This window comes from Rhincodon typus, chromosome 9 (assembly GCF_021869965.1).
Source record: "Rhincodon typus isolate 14 chromosome 9, sRhiTyp1.1, whole genome shotgun sequence".
Classification (NCBI taxonomy): Eukaryota; Metazoa; Chordata; class Chondrichthyes; order Orectolobiformes; family Rhincodontidae; genus Rhincodon; species Rhincodon typus.
Window position 1 is genome coordinate 63,245,662 of NC_063340.1, and position 21,633 is coordinate 63,267,294.

Consider the following 21,633-nt stretch of genomic DNA (forward strand, 5'->3'; position numbering starts at 1 on the left):
GATTCGAACCAAATCCCCAGAACATTGCCGGGATCTCTGGATTAACAGTCCAGCGATAATATCATTAGGCCATCATCTCCCCATTATGTCTTATATCTTCAGAGCAAGGTATTGAAGTGTTCTTCATCCTTTATCCAAACGTTCAGGCTTATCCAAACTGAATCAAATGTTTAGGCACGGGAGGCAAATGATGCTTATGCTGAGCCTTTCTTGTGTAGGGAGTACAATATCAAAATTTGTTGCCAACTCAACAATAGCTTTAACCAACAGAATTTATGGTTTCTCAAGGAGGAGAGATTCAAGAAAACTTATAGAGTTGGCAGGCAGAATGAAGAGGCTTTGTGGATAATTGTAAGGTATTACATTTTGGATGGAAAAATAATGGTTGTATCTGGAAATTGGAGGTGTAGGCTATTTGGATCATCAACTCTTAAATGGCCTGCCCTTACTCTGAGACTGTGTCTTCTGGTTCTAAACACACCAATCAAGGAAAACATCCTATCCATATTTATTCTGTCATGCCTTGCAAAAATTTTGTAAGTTTTCAATAAGATCACCTCTCATTGTTCAACATTCTACAAAATAGAATAATAGAATCTCTAATGTGAAAAGAGGCCATTTGGCCCAATGAGTATGCACTGACCTTCTGAGCAGCATCCCACCCAGATCCAGCCCCCAACCCTATCTGTGACTCATATTTACCATGGCTAATCCACCTAGCCTGCTCATCCCTGGACACTACGGAGCAATTTAGCATGGCCTATCTACCTGACCTACACATCTTTGGACTGTAGGAGGAAACCAGAGTATCCAGCAGAAACCCATGCAGACATGGGGAAAACATGCAAACTCCTACAGGCAGTTGCCCGAGGGTGGAATCGAACCCCGATCTCTGGTGCTGTAATGCAGTAGTGCTAACCGGTGAGCCACTGTGCAGCCTTGGTGGCTCAGTTGTTAGCACTGCTGCATACAGACCCAGTTTTTTTCAATCACTTTGATATAATCAATAAAAAGACCATAGCATTCAAATATATAATTAACTGTACCAGGCAGTAGGTAAATTAGCAACAACATAGGCTAAACTTGCAGCATTTAAGTTTGCTAAGCAAGAGAGATACAGTACCAGAATAAAACAGTAAATGTAAAAATGTACAAAATGTTAATTAAGACACAATTGGACCATCAGCAGCTCTCTCTGTAAAATGAAATTTAGCCCAAAACTTTCCATGTCTTCACACAAGCTGCATACAACACTGTCTGCGCATACACCAGCTGGGCAGGTAGCAAGATTAGTACCCAGTTCGTAGTGCCCCCTGCCAGGACCAGAACACTGACAGCAAGCACCATCCTTAATGTTTGTTAGACTGCCTGACACCGCATTGGAGAATAGAGGAAGTCGGGTAGAGGGCCAGCTGCCTTACGATGTAGAGAAGTAGTCAAACACTCAAAAATTAAAATACAAGTCACCTACAAGAAGAAAGTTGTCTTTAGTCAATAATGGTTTTAACAATTTGTCACATTGGACTTTTAAAAAGGAAAATCTTTTTGTGTCACTTTTTCAATGGAAAAATTGAATCAATTGAAAAGTTTCTATGGAAGTAACTGGCCCTTTGGAGTCCGTTTAAAAACCCAACCTCAAGGAGTTTAATGGAAAGTTAGTTGGAAATATAACAAGTTCTCGGCCTCCATCCCACCTTTAATATGCTACAGTGTTGTAGAGACACTGGAAACAGGCTACATCTCAGAGTTAACAAGGTGTAGAGCTGGATGAACACAGCAGGCCAGGCAGCATCAGAGAAGCAGGAAAGCTGACGTTTCGGGTCTGGACCCTTCTTCCTCTGATGCTGCCTGGCCTGCTGTGTTCGTCCAGCTCTACACCTTGTTATCACAGACTGTCCAGCATCGGCAGTTCCTACTATCTCTACATCTCAGAGAACTATTTTCAAAGTATGCCAACACTCTACTATATGCCCACTGTTATCATTCCAGCTGCTAGCACTATTGAACAAGTAACATCCCACAGCGGTGCCCAGCTTGATAGATATTACATTTAATTTTTATAGTTGTTTACTGTGGTGGTTAGTGACTGATTATGTTCATATGAGACCATCAATGTTCTTTAACAAAATAACACGTTAATTACGCAAAAGAAAACCAAAACAAAGCTGTAAGTGTGAGCCACTTTAGAAAGATCTTAATATAATCAGCAAAACGATTTAACCTCATTCCCCAAGTTAGAGATACCCAATCACAGAGCATTACGGCTCCTATCTTAACTTTTTAATTTCTTAATTAAATGTCTCTTAAGCAGGTAGAAAATCTTCCATACTGGAGATTTCTACATAACTAATAGATGGGCGTTCTTAATAAAACTGATAAAACTGTTCTTGTGAATTCAAACTGATTTCTGAATTGAAACCGGATTTACTAATGGACCCTGGTCTGTTCTTCACTGTGCATCCTAAAAGCTGAACTTTGTAAACATTTGATCAACACCATAGGTAGTCTGCTTTGCAGTTATGTCACATGTTTTCTTATTTTTAGTTCATTGTTCCAAATTATTTTCTCACCTCTTTAAAGAAAAAAAGTTGCCTTTCATTGTTTTATTTTGACCTTCAGAGAACTGAAAGCAGACATCTATTTTAACCCTACTTTAAAGCCCAAATTCTCAAATAATGATAAATCTTTATCACAACGCAGGGAATGTGATAAAATTCCCGATTTCTGTAGGCAGCTTGACTGAAATGCTGGGAAAAGCAGCAAAGAATGTTCAGTGATAACAAGGTGTAGAGCTGGATGAACACAGCAGGCCAAGCAGCATCAGAGGAGCAGGAAAGCTGACGTTTCGGGTCAAGACCCTTCTCCTTTCCTGCTCGGCCTGCTGTGTTCATCCAGCTCTACACCTTTTTATCTCAGATTCTCCAGCATCGGCAGTTCCTACTATCTCTCTAAAGAATGTTCAGTATTTTCTTTTGCTAATTTCACTGGGTTAGTTTTTGCAGCCATTCAACCTCTGGAATCTTGCTTGAATTGTTCTAAGCATGCTTTAAGAAACACTTGTTCAATATACTCCCCAGAAACTGAAAGTCAAAACTACAAATAGGATAGAAGTAGAACATGCTGGAAATATATGACAAGTCAATCAATATTTGTAAAGAGACAAAACTTGTGCACTTTCACATGAAAGGATAGTTTGGGGCCATGGACAATGGTGTGAGGAAAAGATGAACGTTTTTTCGTCAGCTATGGATGTATGACAAAATATCATTTGGGAAGAATAAATGAGCAAAATTATTCTAGAGACCTCTGGAAAGTTGAGAGCAGAAGAGGAGTGGGGGAGGTGTGTGCATGCATGCAAGGGAGGGAAGGAAGTATGGTTGATTGTTGTGTGGGTGGTAGGAATAGAACTTTGCGATAGGAGTGGCTGAAATAATGACCTAAATTAATCTTGGTATCTTGATTATGCATTTCTTTTCAAACCTACTAAAGAGCTTGTGTACTTGATAGCTCTTTTGATGTAAACTATGCAATTGATTGTTAACTTGTCTCTTTATAGCCTTAAGGCATATTAAGTACTTCCATTATTTTTGTACTTGTGCCTTAGGTAACTATAGGTCCAGTGAAGTAAGTTAACAAACTTCACATCATTATTATAACAATGCAAGCATATTTCCAGCTGGTTAGAAATCAAGGCGAGCAAGGCTAATTGAATGTTAGCCTTTATTGTAATAGGATTTGGATACAGGAGTAGTGAAATCTTGCTTCAATTGCATAGGAACTGGGTTAAACCTCACCTAAAATACTGTGTGCAGTTTTCATCTCCTTATTTCAGGGAAGATATTATTGCCATAGAGGGACTGCAACAAAGATTCACAAGACTTATTCTTGGGCTGGTGGGACTGTCCTATGAAGAGAGATTGGGCAAACTGGGTCTCTATTCTGTACAGTTTTGAAGAATGAGAAGTGATCTTACCGAAACTTCAAAATTACTTAAACGGACACACAAGGTTGATGCAGGTAAGGTGTTTCCCGTCATTGGGTAGTCTAAAACTAGGGGGCACAATTTAAAAATAAAGGGGAATGCCACTTAGAGATCAGGAGGATTGCAAACCTTTGGAATTCTCAGAGGGCTGTGGAAGCTCAGTATTTCAGCATGTTTAACATAAAGATTGATAGATTTCTGATGAAAAGTGACATACAGGGTTATGGGGATGAGTTGGGCGAAAGGTACTGAAGTGTTAGATTAGCCACAATAGTGTTCAGTGGTGGAGCAGGCTCAAAGGGCTGAATAGTCTACTCCTGTTCCTCCCTTCCTAAGAGATGAAACTGGTTGATTTGTCTACTTTCTTAGCCAGGGAAGTGGAGGTCAATTGTGGAAACTCTACTGCCACCCTAGCTGAGATCAGCCAACTCCCAATACAGTGGAAATTATTCTGATTTTTGATTTATTATTGTCACTTGAACTGACATACAGTGAAAAGTATTGTTTTGTATGCTAACCAGACAAATCATAGCTTACCTAAGTACATCAGGGTAATAAAACAGAATATAGAACAGTGTTACAGCTACAAAGGTACAGAGAAACATCAACTCTAATCTATGAGGTGTCCATTCATAAGCCTGTTAACAGTGGGAAATAAGCTGTTCTTAAATCTGTTGGTATGTGTTTTTCAAACTTTTGCATTTTCTGCCTGATGGAAGAGGGTGGAAGACAGTATAACTGGGTAGGAGGGGTCTTTGATTACGTTGGCTGCTTTCCCAAGATAGCGGGAAGCGTAGACGGAGTCAATGGAATGAAGGCTGGTTTTCATGATGGATCGGGCTGTGTTTATAATTCTCTGTAATTTCTTGCAGTCTTGAGCAAAGCAGTTGCCATACCAAGCTGTGATGCCTCCGGATTTGATGCTTTCTGTGGTGTATCTATAAAAATTAAGAGTTGTTGTGGACATGCCGAATTTCCTTAGCCTTCTGAGGAAGTAGAGGTGTTGGTGTGCTTTCTGACTGTAGGGTCAACATGGAAAACCTATTCTTAGTGATAATCCATTGAATAATTTTTGTAGGCATCTTCATCAGTTGTTTTCAATGCCAATGTTTGGAAATACCTCTTTGGTTACCGACAATGATTTTGATAAACCAACAAAATAGCCTTTTAAATTTTAAACTTTATCAAAGAGCTCTTCTTGTTGCCATTTTGCCATACGTGGTGTCACTTCAGCAGTTTTAGCTATGTATGTCAATCCAATGGTTCAGATTACAATTATTGCAATCATGTCTCCAAGTTACAGACAAGGAACCATCATACTTCTGCTTGTGTAAAGTACTAATATTTCAATTCTTTCAATCAGAGAAAGAAAAATAAACGTTTGACCGCTTGAAGTTTTTTTTTTTAAACATACCCAGGTTGGGGGAAAAGGTTAATTTTGGTGGTTGAATACCCTAGGAAAGACAAACAGAGTGGACAGTGATAAAGTCAGGTTGTCAAAGAAATGAATATCAGTAATGAATAATGGGCTGAAACTCCCCTTGCTCTTAGTTTTGTGGAGATGCCCACAAATATATATACTCTGCAGTTCCACCATAGCCTGCAGCAGTAAAGGAATGGAAAACCACAGCTGCAGGATTTCAAAGATTAGAATAACCAAATATTTAAGCTTTCCTGCGCGACGTAGTTATAAAAATAAATCAAAAAGGCAGGCAATTAGGGCAAAATGTTTCAGTGACCTAGGTCTATAAGTACAGTTTGTAACCAACAGCACAGCTGCACTAACAAAATTCCTCTTGATTAGCTAAACAAGCAAAGCATGAGGTCTCTTGATGGCTTTCTCTAACTTTGCCTTCAATTCAGCTGCAAGGATAATTCAACAGTCTGTATACACAATGCTACATATAAAGTACTTTGTGAATGAAATAGGTTTGTTTGCCTCTTGCATCAACACTCGGCAAATGATCAGCTTTAAACGGAATCATTTTTGTCATTTCTTTACATCCTCACTCTCAGCTTTTTGAATGGACAACTTCAAAAATCTATTCAGATAATAAAGGGCACTTTTTGACAAAATATAAAGTTTCCACTTAAAAACTGAATTTTTCTGAATTAGTCTTAAACATAAACTTTTGAGGTTTCACACAAATTTTCTTTAGATTTAGTTCTGAAGCTAATCAAACTCAACTACAATATTGCTATCCATAAATACTGATGTTTTTCTTGGATAACATAAAACTCAAAACTTTCAGTAGGAATTCTTTAGACATAGCCGAAGATTTTTCTTGACTAATTTACTGAACTTATCTAGCTAAGGAGTTGCTTTGTCTCCCTGACTCATTGATTTCATCAACTTGGCATAAAGGCTGCAACAGCTTAAAGTTCTAAAATAACACCTAAATCTACTAGACCTACCAGAGCAACCAGCCCTTAAGGTAACTCAAACATCGATTAGACCAAAAGAAAATGGTCCAGCAAAGTGGCAAAGTTCCTAAATAATTATAACATATTGTTTCATTACAGTAATCTATACAGTACTGCTACCAGTTTTAAAACCACACAATTTCAGCAACCATGTTAAGTACTGCAGAGTTTGAAGTCATTGTATTTCTGAATCATTGGAACAATTTACTGTTGTGTCATTATTTTACATGTTACCCTTCTTTTCCTCTATTTTCTCCAAGATAAAAGGCAGATGAAATGCAATAAAGATAATCTTGGAACTCAAAACTATGGGAATCAGATTTAGCCTACTTGTGCCTGTGTCAGCTCTCTTACAGACTGTTTTTCTTCGTCTTTACCTATATCCATAAAATTCTCCCTGAAATAACAGCATATCTGACGTGTCACAGCCAAAGACAATATGTTTCCACTGAATGGTTGTAGAATGGTACTCCAGTAACATCTTCCTTCGAGGAGAAGGTTCTGTGTCACTCTGAAATGCTTCATTTACTTACCAACTATTGAAATTCAGCAGCACATTGGTCAGCATGAAAATTTTGACATAGAAAGATTTAACTACATAAGAGACAATGAATTACAGATTATTGGAAATTATTAGCAATTTGTGTGCAAAATTCCCTTTGTATTGTAAATATTTTGTACTGTTTATCAGGGTCAAATATCAAAAATTTTAGGTTGACAACTAATGGTGGTTATGTTGATGACCAATATGGGGTTCTGAATTAAGAAGATTGACTGTACTGGGAAAAAAAGATTCCAAGATTCCCTGTTACCATACCCAGCACTGCAGTTACTTTTGGCTGCCTACCACTCATTACAGTATAATAAAAGATTTGCTGGTGACATGGGTTTTCCTTATGCACTTAAGGGATGACTGGCAGATCTGAGAAAGTGAAAATATGACAACGATTAAAATGTAATATTTTATTATTAAAGCCCAACATCAGACAAAATTAAATAGTAGCGTTCCTTAAATTAAACTCTGCGGCTATCAACAGTACCTAGGAATTTGTTTAAGTTCAATCAAACCAAAGGCTGATTGATGTTGATCAAAAGAAACAAGGTCAGTAATTTTACAGAAACAGCAAAACATGAGCTACAGTTTAAAGAAAAGGACATTATGAAAATCCAAGGTATGAGGGACAGCAAACTAAAGGGTATTCAAAATCAAAAATTGGCTGAGATAAGTTGCTTCATTTAGTCACTAATAAACTATCTGAAGTAAAGCAGACACCAGGTCAAGGCAAGCCCCACATTAAAGCAACCTCTACAACTTTTGTACTGATGTGTTATGGTTTTAGATACAGCAGCATTCTAATTCCTGGTTACAATAATAACCATATAAAAATAATTCCATTCGTATTGTGCCTTTAATTTGAATAAACATCCAAAAGTCATCACAAGTGGTGTAAGAGAAAATATGGACACCAAACCTAAAAATAGAAATATTAGGAAGAGTCACCAAAAAACTGAACTGGATGAGTGAATGGACTCAAAATTGGAACTGTGTAGAAGTGGTCTGGATGTCTAGTGACAGGGCCACAAAAGACGGGTCAAGGGAGAAGTATCCAAGAGAACAGGATAAGAGGATTACAGTGTTTTGGGAAGAAGGGAAGCTGAAGCAGTGTGTACTACATAAGAAGATCATGGAACAGCTTAAAATATAGATGAGAATTTTAAATTCTCAGCTCTAAGGTACATACATAAGATGTAGGTGAGCAAGGGAAGGGAATGGGAGGGGGCACAAAATTGAATTGGGGTGTGTTGGGGAATCTGACTTTTAACATTTACCTCGAAGTTAAAACTGTCCCTATCATCTACGGACAGTAGTCTCACATCACCTCAGCTTTACATTAAATACAGTATCCTTTTAACTGAATGACAAACTAAATTTAAAGTACTCAAAGATCTAGTGGGCAGTTGGCAAACTTTCATTTGAATGATTTTGAAAAAAATTACTCCTAACACTGTCTCATAACACCTTAGTCCACTGAGGTAAGAATGTCTGAACCTCAATTTTATTTTTGAAGTCAACATCATCTACAATAAGGTGCAGCCATCAGCATCACTGAAGGTTGTTCACTGAATTTTGCTGTCTACAAATCAAAAATAGGAGTGACCATGTGGCCAGTTATGTCTGTTTTGCAATTTTTGTCAGCCATGACAGTTGTTCATCTTTTTCATCACACCAGGAACAGATTCTACAAATGCCATTCTATGTTAGCTTTAATACATACATTAAATGGGCTTAAAGATCCCTCAAGATCATTTGTTAAAATACCTTAATTTGTAGAAAACATGTACAAGTCAGAACTGTTGTGATTAGCGATACATTGAAAACACTGCAATGATTTAGAACTTGATTCTATAAATTCTTACCTCTCGTTTTTGACTTATCCAACTGATGACAAAAGATATTGATGACATCAAGAAAGGTTGCTCTGGTAAGGAAACAAGGGTTCTGCCTAGAAAACAATAAATCAGTAACAATCAACAATGTAAACTAATTAAAGAATAAACAGCTATTAGGTTACAACAAAAGCAAACCATCATGCAACCAGTGAGAAAATAACAAATTGAGTTCATGATGTCCATAAGAGGGAAAGGGAAGTGGAGCAAAGTCAACACTGGAATACTGTATTGTATTTCAAACAGTTAGCTGAGTTGAAATGACTAAACTGTAGCAAAACCAGAATAAAAGATTTATAAAAGGTTTACAAACTTGACTAAGAATTTGTCTTGTTATAATCTATGGTATTTTCTTTGCATACTGCGTTGTTTTTACACAGTCATATCAGTGCTCTTAGCCAGATCAATTTTGAAAATATGCTTATCTTTATATTTTCGTCAAGAAATGGAATACATTTAAATAATAAGTGGGCTTTAAAAATGCTATTAAATTTTATTTTTGATAGAAGATCAGAGCAGATGTTCAGGAAAAACCCCAGTCATTGACAAGCAACCATGTACTTTTTGTTCAAGGATCACCAAAGTATTTACAATTGAGACTGTCCAGCCCGTATTTAAAATAAAAAATCTGTTACAACTTAGTTAGGTTGTAGGGTCTTATCTCATTAATTAACAAAAAAAAGTGTCAGATGTCAAATACGTTTCACTAAGAGGTCCTAATTATCAGCAACTATGACTTGGACTGATGTATAATGTCTAAGAATTTTTTTAAAAATGATAATGCTTACCAATGAAAACTGGGTGGTTGAGTGACCAAGAACAAAATTTTTCACTTTTAGGAGTTAAAATTAAAATGCAACCCGAATGGATGAGATCAAAAATTCATTTCTTGTGAATGGTTATGACAGCCCTAAGTGAAACAAGTGTAGGCAGTTTCAATCCACCTTGAAGGGAGTATCAATTCCTCACTGATTCAAAATTACTGATAATTCAGCCATGTCATAGACCATAAACGTGGTTTGCATGGGACATGAAAAATGCTGTACCCATAAAGTGGGAGTGTTATATTTGAAACCTGTTGGTAAGGTAGCACTGCGGACCTTTAGTTTGTATCCTAGACCTATTATGGTGGCTTGTATAACAAGAAGCAAAATGGGTTCAAAAGCTCAATAAACGGCTTTGAGTGAAATTCATACCGGTTTATTCTGTCGCTTTAAGAGTATAAGGGGGAAGGTACGGTGCACTAACTGATTGAAATGTATAAAATTCCAACAGGGATGGACATACCCAATGCAGGGAGGGTGATTTCCCTGTTGGGAAGTCTAGAACCACATAGTCAGAGTCTCTGGATACAGGGTAGGTAATTTAGGACAGAGATGAGGAAACATTTCTTCATTCAAAGGGTAGTGAACCTGTGGAATTTCCTAACAGAGAAGATTGTGGAACCAAGTCACTGAATATATTCGAGAGAGAGAGAGAGAGAGACAGGTAAATTTTTAGATATGAATGGCACATACAGCTAAGGAGAGAAAGTGAGAATATTGCATTGAGATAGAGGATCAGCCATGATCATATTGAACTACGGAGCAGGCTTCAAAGGGTGAATGGCCTACTCCTGCTCCTATTTGCTATGTTTCTAAACCATTAACAAATTCAGTTATTAAAATTGATTAATTTCACAAAAATTACAAGACTTTCCTCATCAGCTATTCTGTTCCAAGGTATAAACAGGGCTTCTGACAAAGTAGCAGTATCAGAATGGAAGAAGCTGGAAGAAATTCACTCCAATTATCTTAAAGAAGCCCATTTAAAACTCATGACATTTTCTTGCATTTCATACAAATCATACAAACTCTTAAAGATATATTCATTTGTACTTTTTTCCTCAGAAAGTACAACTAATCTTAAGAAGCAGGTGATTAATGTGCAATTTTGTTCATTCAGTCCATCAAAGATATTTTATTGTTATGTTTATGTGATCACGAACAGTCAAAAGAAAGCTTCCCCACTATGTAGGTTGCTTCTGGGATTCCAGTTCCAACACCTGTTGCATATGGTACTCTCCAGTTATGTGCCAGTGTTGCCAAAGCAAAGCAGGGCTTCCCAAAGTGGGACTGTGAACCCATGTGGGTTCATCAGCTCAATCTTTGGCATTGTGAGCTCTGAGCAGGAATGGACTCTGTGGAGCCCCAATTATAACAGCTGTAAAGTTTTCATTCCACGCTAACAGATCTCATTGTGGAGTCACAATAACTTTCAAGCCTCAAAATGAGGTCACAGAGGGAAAAGTTTTGGGAAGCACTGAAGCAAAAATATTGATGAATGACAGGCGGTGATTAGGCACAAGAAAACTTTTGGCTTGTATTCCCTCTCCCAGCATACACTGTATAATACAATTAGAACATTTCCCATATTTTTGTAAATGTCTGCATGGGTCTAGTACTTTTTAAATACCTCTAGCTACTATCCTTTATGCATAGATATGTGTTGCTATTTATAGTAATGCTTGTGTTTTAACTTTAGTTATGATTTTCTTCGGGGGGGGGTAGCGAATCAGGTGAAAGGATAACATACCACAGTTGCAGTCACATAGAACATTTAGTGGCTTTGGCCAATGTACAAAGTAAGCCTTTTATGTGCATAAGCACCATGTGAAAAAAGCAACAATGGATAGGAAAAGTCAATTACAAGTGACAAAACTGAATAGATCTACTGAATTGAACTAGCATGCTAGAAAAATAATTTAGAAAAGAAAAATCAGTGGAATCTACTGTCCAATATGAGTATGAAAACAACTTCACAGGATTATATTGCAAGTTCCATTTTAGATTCACTTTGAGTCCTATTCTTCAGTTGCTTCACTTAAAACTTCAAATGCCAACAATTAAAAAGAAAATAATTTCCATATGCATATGACATTCACAAAAAAAAGCATTGTATCAGTGCACTGCAGCAAAGTTGTCAAGTGCATCTGTTTATCTAAGATTCTCATTAGAGATAGTTGTCTATTGACATGGAGACTCAAGGCTGAAATTTACATTTCTTTTGTTAAGTGTGAGTTGGAAGATTTCTCGCCGCAAGGACCAGAGAGTTCTCTTGCTATATCTTACCAAACATGTCTCATTAGTTTTCCGCCCCACCCTTTTGGTGTCTCTCATATTTGATTTCCACCCCATCTTACCAAGTGTAGTTCCGAGGACAAACATGCCACTCACTACCTCTGTCAGGGTTCACTGGCAACCCATGTCGTGGACGTGGACGAGAACTGTCGCACTGGAGCTACCCTGCACAGATGTTGACATTTGCCCCAAATGTGCCAGACATGAATCTGGGGTTTTTCACTTTGTGGACAGGGTACTGGAGGCCCAGTTGGACAAGATGGTGCCAACACAGGTCTTTCTCCACCCCAAGAACTATCAGTGGAGGCCACGATACCATACCATGCAAGCCTGGTCCAAGGGTGCCTGGACTGGTATCAGAGGCTGACCTTGACTTACTGTCCCAGGAACACCAAAGCAAAGGCCTGCTGACAACTACGGCAACTTTTCTGGTCCTGTTTCTATGTCCAACAGTGAGGTAAGCCAGCAGAAATATGAGCATGGTATTTCTAGCTGAGGGGACAAAGCATGAAAAGGCAAGACAAAGCAATGCAAGCCAAGGATGCTGTGAGCATTCAGGTAGGGTCTAAGAGTGTTCAAAATCCCAGAGATACAGCCTGGTCTAGTCCATGAGCTGAGTCCATGTCCCTGAGTACTCAGTGTCCTAGCTACAACATTAATAGTTGTGGTGCAGTACTGAAGTGCAGAAGTATCTTGAAAATAGATCAGAAATATGTCATAAGGGTTCTTAGAGGCTGACAAAAGTAGGATCCCAATATCTGTTGATTCAGCTGGGTGGTCACAGCTCATAAGGCTTGTCCTGAGAAGTTGGTGCCCAGTTTAAAACATGGTGGTGGTGGTGGTGGTGGTTTACAGCAAGTGGTGAGCTAAAGCCACCAGATGCTCGCTTTGGTTTCCTGGTCAAGTTTTCCTGATATTTGAACTTATTTGGTGAGTTTGGTAAGATAGGTGTCTGAATATTAGTAAGGTGAGTTGTGGCATTAAAGAAGTGATTTATTTTATTTATTTTTGTGCAAGGAGTCTTGCGAGTAAGAAACAGAAGTTGAGAGAATGAAATACCTCATGGGGATAAGATATTATTGCTACCACAGATATATTGAGCGAAGGGCTCAATATTCTGGTACATAGGATCTTGTAAGAGAGGAGGTTGCGTTGCAATATTTATCAAGGAGTTAATTACTGCAAAAATAAGCTATACTATCTTAGAAGGTTCCTAAATTGAGGCCATATGGACAGAAGATAAAATCAAATGAAGGGTACTCAAATTACTCCGAAATCGTCATGGAGAAATAGAAGGGCAGATTGTAGGGAAATTTTGAAGTGTTAAAAAAAGGGTAATAATGGGAGCGATATGCAACTCCACTAATATGAACTGGTACAGACAAAGTGTAAAAGGCTTAGGGCAAACGAAATTCTAACAATGTATCCAGAAAAGTTTTTAAAGTGAGCAAGAACAAAGTCCTACTAGAGAGAGGATGGCGCTGGACCTAATTTTTGGGAGTGAAGACTGACAAGTGGTAGAAGTGGGGGAGAATTTCAGTGATAGTGACCATAACTCAGTAAGATATAAGCTACTCATGACAAAGAACAAAGGTAAACTGAAATAAGAATCTCAAAGTTGTTATAACACAGGAGGCGGCCATTTGGCCCATCGTGCCTTCACCAGTTCTATTACCTAGTGCCAATCTCTGGTTTTTTCTGCACTCTATTTCTATCCAAGTAATCATCCAATGCCTTCTTGAATGCCTCAACTGAACCTGTTTCCACCACATTCCCAGGCAGTGCAATCCATATGCTAATTACTCGCTGTGTGAAAAGGCTTGTTCGCCCATGTTTCATTTGCACATCCCTTTAAATCTATACCCTCTGAATCTGTAATGAGTGGGAATAGCTTCTCCTTATCTACTCTATCTAGCCAACTCATGAATTTTATAACCTCTATAGAATCTTCTCTCAAACATTTTCTCTCCATGGATCTACACTCATAACTGACCTGATTCTTGTAAAAAGAATTCACCTCTTTCCTATAATCTGGCATGCACAACTGTACACAATACTCCAACTGAGGTCTAACAGTGTCTTGTACAGGTTTAACATTGAGTACAAAAGCATGGAGAAAATGCCCTTATTAACAAAGCCGAGAGCACCATATGCTTTATTAACTGCTCTCTCTACCTGTCCAGCCACCTTCAATGATCGATGCACATATGTAGCCAGGTCCCTCTGCTCCAGCACCCACTTTGGAATTGTAGTCCCTATTTTGCACTGTCTTGCCACCTATCTGCCCTGTGCACCAGCTTGTTAATGCCCTTTTGGAGTTCCAAAGTAACCTCTTCAGAGTTTATAATTCTTCCAAATATAGTGTCATCTGCAAACTTTGAAATTGTCCCCTGCACACCAAGATTAATATATAGCAGGAAAAATAAGGGTCTCAATGCCAACCCCTGGGAATCCCACTACCAACCTTCCTCCAACCGAAAAATATCCATTGAGCATTACACTCCGTTTCCTGCCATAGAGCCAATTTTGTGCCCACATTGCCACTGTCCCTTTTATACCAACCGCTATAACCTTTTTCGCGAGTCTCTTATGTCGCACTGTATCAAATGCCTTCTGGAAATCTATGTACATCACACCAACAATATTAGCTTCAGGTTCTGAATTGGGGGAAGAACAATTTTAATATGTTAAGACATGATCTGACCACAGGGCTGGTCTCTCATTACAGAAAGAGAAACAACTGGTGGTGGTTTAACCTGAGGGTCACCACACCTCAGGCAAGGGGAGGTTAAGAAGTAAATTCCTTCAACGGTAATGTCAGCTGGTGCATAAATTGAATTCACAGTGTTGACATAACTCTATTTCACAAACTAGCCACCCAAACAACAGAGCTAAGGAAGAATCTTTTCATCTAGAAGGTGTCGGTGTCTAGATTCACTGTCTGAAAGGGTGGTAGAGGCAGGGACTGTTACAACATTTAAAAAGGATTGAAATTGACACTTCAAATGCCTTCGCATCATAAGGCTATGGGCCCAGTGCTGAAAAGTAGAAACTTGAATAGATAGGTATTTGATGACCTGTGCAGATTTAATGGGCCTCTTTGTGTGCTGTAAAAATCTATGACTCTAAAATTTCATAGCAGCCTCTGATGGACTTAAAGGGGTCTGATAAATAGGGGAAGTGCAGAGAAACCTGCTGGGCTGAATGTTTATCATGGGTTTTGCTGGCTTTGGTTTAAATGCTGTTTGTGGCAAGGTGAGGCTCTAAAGTGGGATGTAATTTCCCACTTAAAGGTCTCAACTGCTCCACTGGTGGCCAGTCTGCTCAACACCATCCATGCTGTTGATATAATTATTGAGATGGCAGGAGCAGGCAAGAAGGTTGCAGGAAGGCTTCCCCCTGGATTAAGGAGTGGCCTCCTCCAAAGTCCCCGAATCAGCCTTCAAACCTGCCAGCTGTGAATTAAATCCAGTCCTGTACCTATCTCTTCTCATCCCTTAATTCATAAATAGTCCGAGATCAAAGAGTTTTCCTCCACGATAGGTAGAAGTACTAGGTTTGCATCTTAATCTCACTTCATTTGGATCCTCTTAAAAAGACAGAGCTCATGACATTACACATCCATTGCCATTACAATATTGCATTGTTGGCAGGCAACTATACCCCATCTCCATCTCCATCTCCCCACAAGTGCTATAGCCCAGCTGATGAACTAACTCATCATCTTGGAACAGAGTAGGTGGTGGTTTGACCACGCAAATGAAAGGAGGAGAGTTTCAATGTCTCATTAAATTTAATCTCTTGCAAATCCCTTCCCAAACTGCTGTATTTGGGCACAGCTGTGGATGATATACAAATATTCTGGAAATGTGTTTAATTACCTTCAAAATGAAAGAATGTTAATGCAGAATATTGCTTCAGGAAATTAAACAGGAAGGTTAGGGTCCATAAAAATAATGAGCTAAAATGACTTTTTCACAATTGGTGCTTATATTTTTATAACCATACTTTTGTCTTCCTATTAATAATATTTAGAAAATAGTGAGACGTAGTCTGGATTTAGGAATCTTTGAACGGTAAATTCAAAAGGGCGTACCCAAGCCCCTTCCATCAAACTCCATGCAAACTCACACCGCCATTCATCTCCAAAGTTACTCATCCTACATTACAACTCATGGCCCTTGCATACTTTGACCAAGCAAAACACTTCACAGAGAACCAGTGAGCCATATAGTAACACAGGAATAAGTGGAATTGTTCATAAAAATAAAAACACATATTCACAAATCTTGTTTCCAAAGTAAGTTCCTCCAACTCCATAAAAGCATCTGAAAGATCATTAAAATATCAATACCGGAATACCTTCAAACACTTCACATGTCTTAATCTTTTGCAAGGAGTCCTGCATCATTGATAAAAGAAACCATAGAAAGAACAATTTATTACATAACCATTTCAAGTTGTCAATCAAACAAAGTCAAAGTTAGCAAATTCTCGCCAATTGTTAAAACAGAACCACTTGCTAAAATAATTCTTTCACAAGTCAGGTCTCCTAGTCAAGCATTCATAAAGAGGACAGATGTACAAACTCTTTCTGGAATGGTGCTGCCTGCCTGGGTAGAAAACATCGAGCCTAAAGTTGTACATTTAGCAATAGAGCCTAAATATTGTAGTTACAGAACTGGTGGTGGGGTGTTACATAGAAACATAGAAGATAGGAGCAGGAGGAGGGCATTCAGCCTTTTGAGCCTGCTCCGCCATTCTTCATGATCAGGGCTGATCGTCCAACTCAATAGCGTAATCCTGCTTTTTCCCCATAACTTCTGATCCCATTCACCCCAAGTGCTATATCTAGTTGCCTCTTGATTACATTCAATGTTTTGGCATCAACTACTTCCCGTGGTAATGAATTCCACAGGCTCACCACTCTTTGCGTGAAGAAACATTTCCTTATTTCCATCCTAAATGGTCTATCCCGAAACCTCATACTGTGACCCCTGGTTCTGGACCCACCCACCAGTGGGAACATCCTCCCTGCAACTACCCTGTCCAGTCCTGTTAGAATTTTATAAGTCTCTAGGAGATCCCCCCTTTTGTTTGTCTGGGCCTAAAATATTTGATATATTTTCTCTCTACATGCACATTTGATCCAGTGGAAGAACATTTTTTCCAATTTATTACTGCAGTATGATTTTGTATTGTGCAAACATTTTCCTCATTCAACTATATGCAACAGATTTAAATACAGAGAGTACAGCTTGGCCCATCTGAATACATATAAATTCTAAGTTCCCTTCGCAAAATGAATGGCACTGGGCTTAATCTTTGATAAGACAGGCCAGGACAGAACACTTGTATGAATTATATTCCAATGTAAAGAGAAGTTTGATAACATGAATTCACGATCCAAAAATAATATACAGAGATGCCAAAGGCTACAAGTGATAGGAGACAGATGTTTCCTACAGTTTTCTAACAAATTACTTGCACTTGCATTGAACTGAAGTTGAATCTGCACAGTTAGTAAAATGGCACCAGGGTCACACTTTGAACTTTCTGGCACACTCTACTGCACTAAACACATTTTTACTTGCATTCAGATTCAGAATAAGCTTTGATCCAGAACAGGAAATTTAAAAGGTCAGGATGACTTTTTTTTAAATATGATGCCATGTAAGAATTTGTCGAGTTGTATATTTGCAACCTTTGCAATTGGTTTCAAATTATTATTGTGACTTTACAATTAAGTAGGATCCTAGTTATAAGCATCAGTTTGGGAGTTGTCTATTGGTACAAAAAGTTATGCTTCATGAAACTAAAAATGTTATTACTTGCTATGCATTAAAATAAACTTAAATTTGGAAACAAAACTAACTGAGCATTTTAATCATACTGCAGTTTTACAATGTTCAAAATTGAATATCTGAACTCACTAAAGAAGATATAAAAGCTGTCTTCGTATTTTTATATATTTAATTCTCTCCCCACAACATGTCAAAAGTTCATTCAGCTTAACAGGCTCATTACTATCAGAAAAGCAGTCACTGCATTAATATGACTTTTCAGAGAAAATCAATAATCAACTGGAAAATATTATCAAAATTACTGTACAATTTGGTCACAACAGTGATCAAGTAAAACTCTGTACTAATTTCACATCACTTAAACATTTTTCACTGTGTTCATGATCGCACATTCTTGCGGTCCAACCTTTATGTTCCAGAGAGTATGTCAATCTGTGTCACATATTTATCCAGCTTCATTTAAAAGTATAGATGTGGGAGAGTTATAACATCTAGTTACATTTCAGTTCTTGGAAAGCTTTTACTGGTTTGTTCTAATGGGGAGGCAACGGCCTAGTGGTATCGTGACTGGACTGTTAATTCAGAGACCTAGGTACTGTTCCGATGACCTGTGTTCAAATCCCACCATGGCAGATGGAAGGAAACTGTCATTTATACCTGGTCTGGATTACATGTGACTCCAGACACAGGGCAATGTGATTGATTCTTAACAATTAAGAATGGGCATAAATGCTGGCCTAGTCGTGACACCCTTATCCTGTGAATGAATAAATTTAAAAAAATGGGCTGATGTTGGAAGTTCTTTTCATTAGCATGCAGTAAATGGAGAGAAAAGCCCACACAACTCATAATGCAGCAGTCAACATCCACAGAAACCATGACAGTAACAAAAAGTGTGCACAAGTCAGATTGAACACAGAACTTCAAAGTGAAAGAACTGCAGATGCTGGAAATCAGAAACAAAAACACAAATTGCTGGAAAAGCTTATCAGGTCTGACAGCATCTATGGAGAGAAATCAGAGTTAACATTTTGGGTCGAATGACCTCTCCTCAGAACTGCAAAGCACACGTTTCTTCTCAGATTCCTCCAATGGTCGCCACAATCACCCAATTTTATTAATTCCATTTGACAGCAAGAAAGGGCTGAATGCTCCAAACACAGCAGACGCAAAACTAACTGCAACTCCAATTAAGCTGTTCCAGTAATGCCAGCACTTATTTGACAATGTGAAAAATTTTCTGAGCAGGCATATCCCATGTCCTCCCACTATAAATCTCACGGTTTTATCATTCATTAGTAATTTCTAAATTCATGTCCAGTTTCAAGTGTGTAATACTATTGTATTGCCCATGCAATATGAATTATTTTCTGTTGGATGTACTTGCAGTTACAAGTTATGACATACTATGCTGCAACTGCAGTCTCTTGCCCTTGTGTTGTATTCAGGTTGCATTTGAGAGGTTAGCTCTTTGCACTGGTTTTCTACAGTCACTTGTATGTAACTATTGGATGACTGGGTAGTAATGTGAGGGAGACTTTTCTACACCTGTTGTATTGTTGATATTATTATGTTGTTGTTAGACATATTAGCAGAACCTTCCTAGATTCACACTTGCATCTAATCCTGAAACAACTGTTAGTTATAGGAACTCTGTATTTATAATTTTCAGAATTTTAAAGGTGTGAATCCTGTTAACAAATTCCTTTTTGCTCTTTACTGATGCTCACTTCACTTGTCGTATTATCAAAAACACTTGGAGGCCCGAGTATCTTGGCACATGCCCAGCATTAGGTTAACAATGTAAATGAAAACATTGGCATTGAATAGATATAAAAATAGAGACAGACCATAGTTGGAAATCTGACTAATAGAATGGACTATAAAAAATGCACAATTTAAACAGGAAAATGTAGCAATATCCACCATAATGTGGTGAAAATACATACGCTGTGGAAAATCAGCAAAACACCCCTCTGTAAATATATGTTGCTTGCTATTAAGGACAAAATCAAACAACAGCATGCAGCGGTAATTTAAGTTTAGTTCATGCAAATGTGAACTTTCTGCATAATTATATTCCTATTGCCTCGAGAAGAAAAACCCTTTTTATGAAGATACTTATTTTTAAACAGATTTTTTTCTCAAGAAAATTGTTTCTTTTTTGTTTAAAATGTGGATGGATTAAAAAAACTGGACTTGGTATTGAAATATTAAACAATTTTTTAAAAATTGACTATTTCATCTGCCTGCCTTAACTCATCTGTTGCTTGAACCCTCATCTGTGCCTTTAATTCTCTAGATACTATTCCAACGTTCTCATGCCTGACCTCCCACATTTCATCTTCTGCACATTTGATGTCCAAACCTCTATTACTATATCTTGCGCCAAGCCTCTTTCACATATTTTCTGTGCTCATTAACCTACAGTGAGTATTCTTATGAAAAGAAGCCGAGAAGGCTGTAGTATTTAAGTTCAGAAGAATGAGACGCCATTTTATTGAAACACAAAAAATTCTTAGGGTGGATGCAGAAAAGTTGTTTCCCCTTGTGAGAGTCCAGAGGACATAATCTCAGGATTGGGGGTCACCCATTTAAAACAGATGAGGAGGCATTTATTCTCTCAGATATGTGGGGAATCCTTTACTGCAGAGAGTTGTTGAGGCTTGGTCATAAAGATATCCAAGGCTCAGTCAGACAAATTTTTAATCAGTATGAGAATCAAGAGTTAAGGGGAGTAGGAAAGAAAGTGGAGTTGAGGATTATCAGATCAGCCATGATCGCATGGAATGACAGAACAGACTCAATGGGCTGAATGGTCTATTTCTACTCTTATGTCTTATGGTCTTATAGTAGCTTCCATCGTAATTTTAAAATTTTCTTCCTTGTTTTCAAATTCCTCTATGGCTTTTCCCATCCCTATTTATTTAAATCTCCTCAAGTCATACAACCCTCTGCGACTTTCAATTCCGGCCTCTTCCACATTCCTGATTTTTTTAAACTCCAAGGGCAGCCAGGCTATCAGCAGCTACCTGGACCCTAACCCCTGGAATTTCCTCTCTGAATGCTTCCATAGCTTCTTCTCCTCCTTTAAGTTGCTCCTTAAAGCCTACTTGTTTGAATAAACTCTTGCTCACTTATCTCGATATCTCAAGTAGCTCAGCATCAAAGCTTGTTTGATAATTGTTCCTGCAAAATGTCATGGGAGGTTTTACTACATTCACAGTGCTATATAAATGCAATTTGTTGTTAGTACTGAGGTAAAAAATGAAGACGCAAAATTCTAAAAATTACTTCCAATGGGTATTGGCAGAGATTGAACACTTGTTAAAATACCTTAATAGTGAAATGACATGCAGGCAGTTTTGTCAAGAACTTAACAAGACTTAAGATCTAAAGATAACAAGGTGTAGAGCTGGATGAACACAGCAGGCCAAGCAGCATCAGAGCAGGAAGGCTGACGTTTCGGGCCTAGACCCTTCTTCAGAAATGGGGGAGGGGAAGGGGGTTCTGAAATAAATAGGGGGAGAGGGGGAGGCGGATAGAAGATGGATAGAGGAGAAGATAGGTGGAGAGGAAACAGACAGGTCAAAGAGGCGGGGATGGAGCCAGTAAAGGTGAGTGTAGGTGGGGAGTTAGGGAGGAGATAGGTCAGTCCAGGGAGGACAGACAGGTCAAGGGGGCAGGATGAGGTTAGTAGGTAGGAGATGGGGGTGGGGCTTGAGGTGGGAGGAGGGGATAGGTGGGAGGAAGGACAGGTTAGGGAGGCAGGGACGAGCTGGGCTGGTTTTGGGATGCAGTAGGGGGAGGGGAGATTTTGAAGCTTGTGAAGTCCACATTGATACCATTGGGCTGC

At 38.5% G+C, this 21,633-nt stretch overlaps 1 protein-coding gene across 1 annotated transcript in view; it reads right to left on the bottom strand.

Moving 5' to 3' along the window:
- Positions 1-21,633, bottom strand: part of thada (THADA armadillo repeat containing) — a 256,405-nt gene that overhangs the window by 12,474 nt on the left and 222,298 nt on the right. Inside the window, exon 30 of the mRNA XM_048601335.1 lies at positions 8,825-8,910. Coding sequence (XP_048457292.1) covers positions 8,825-8,910 — 86 coding nt within the window. The remainder of the gene's footprint in view (positions 1-8,824; positions 8,911-21,633) is intronic.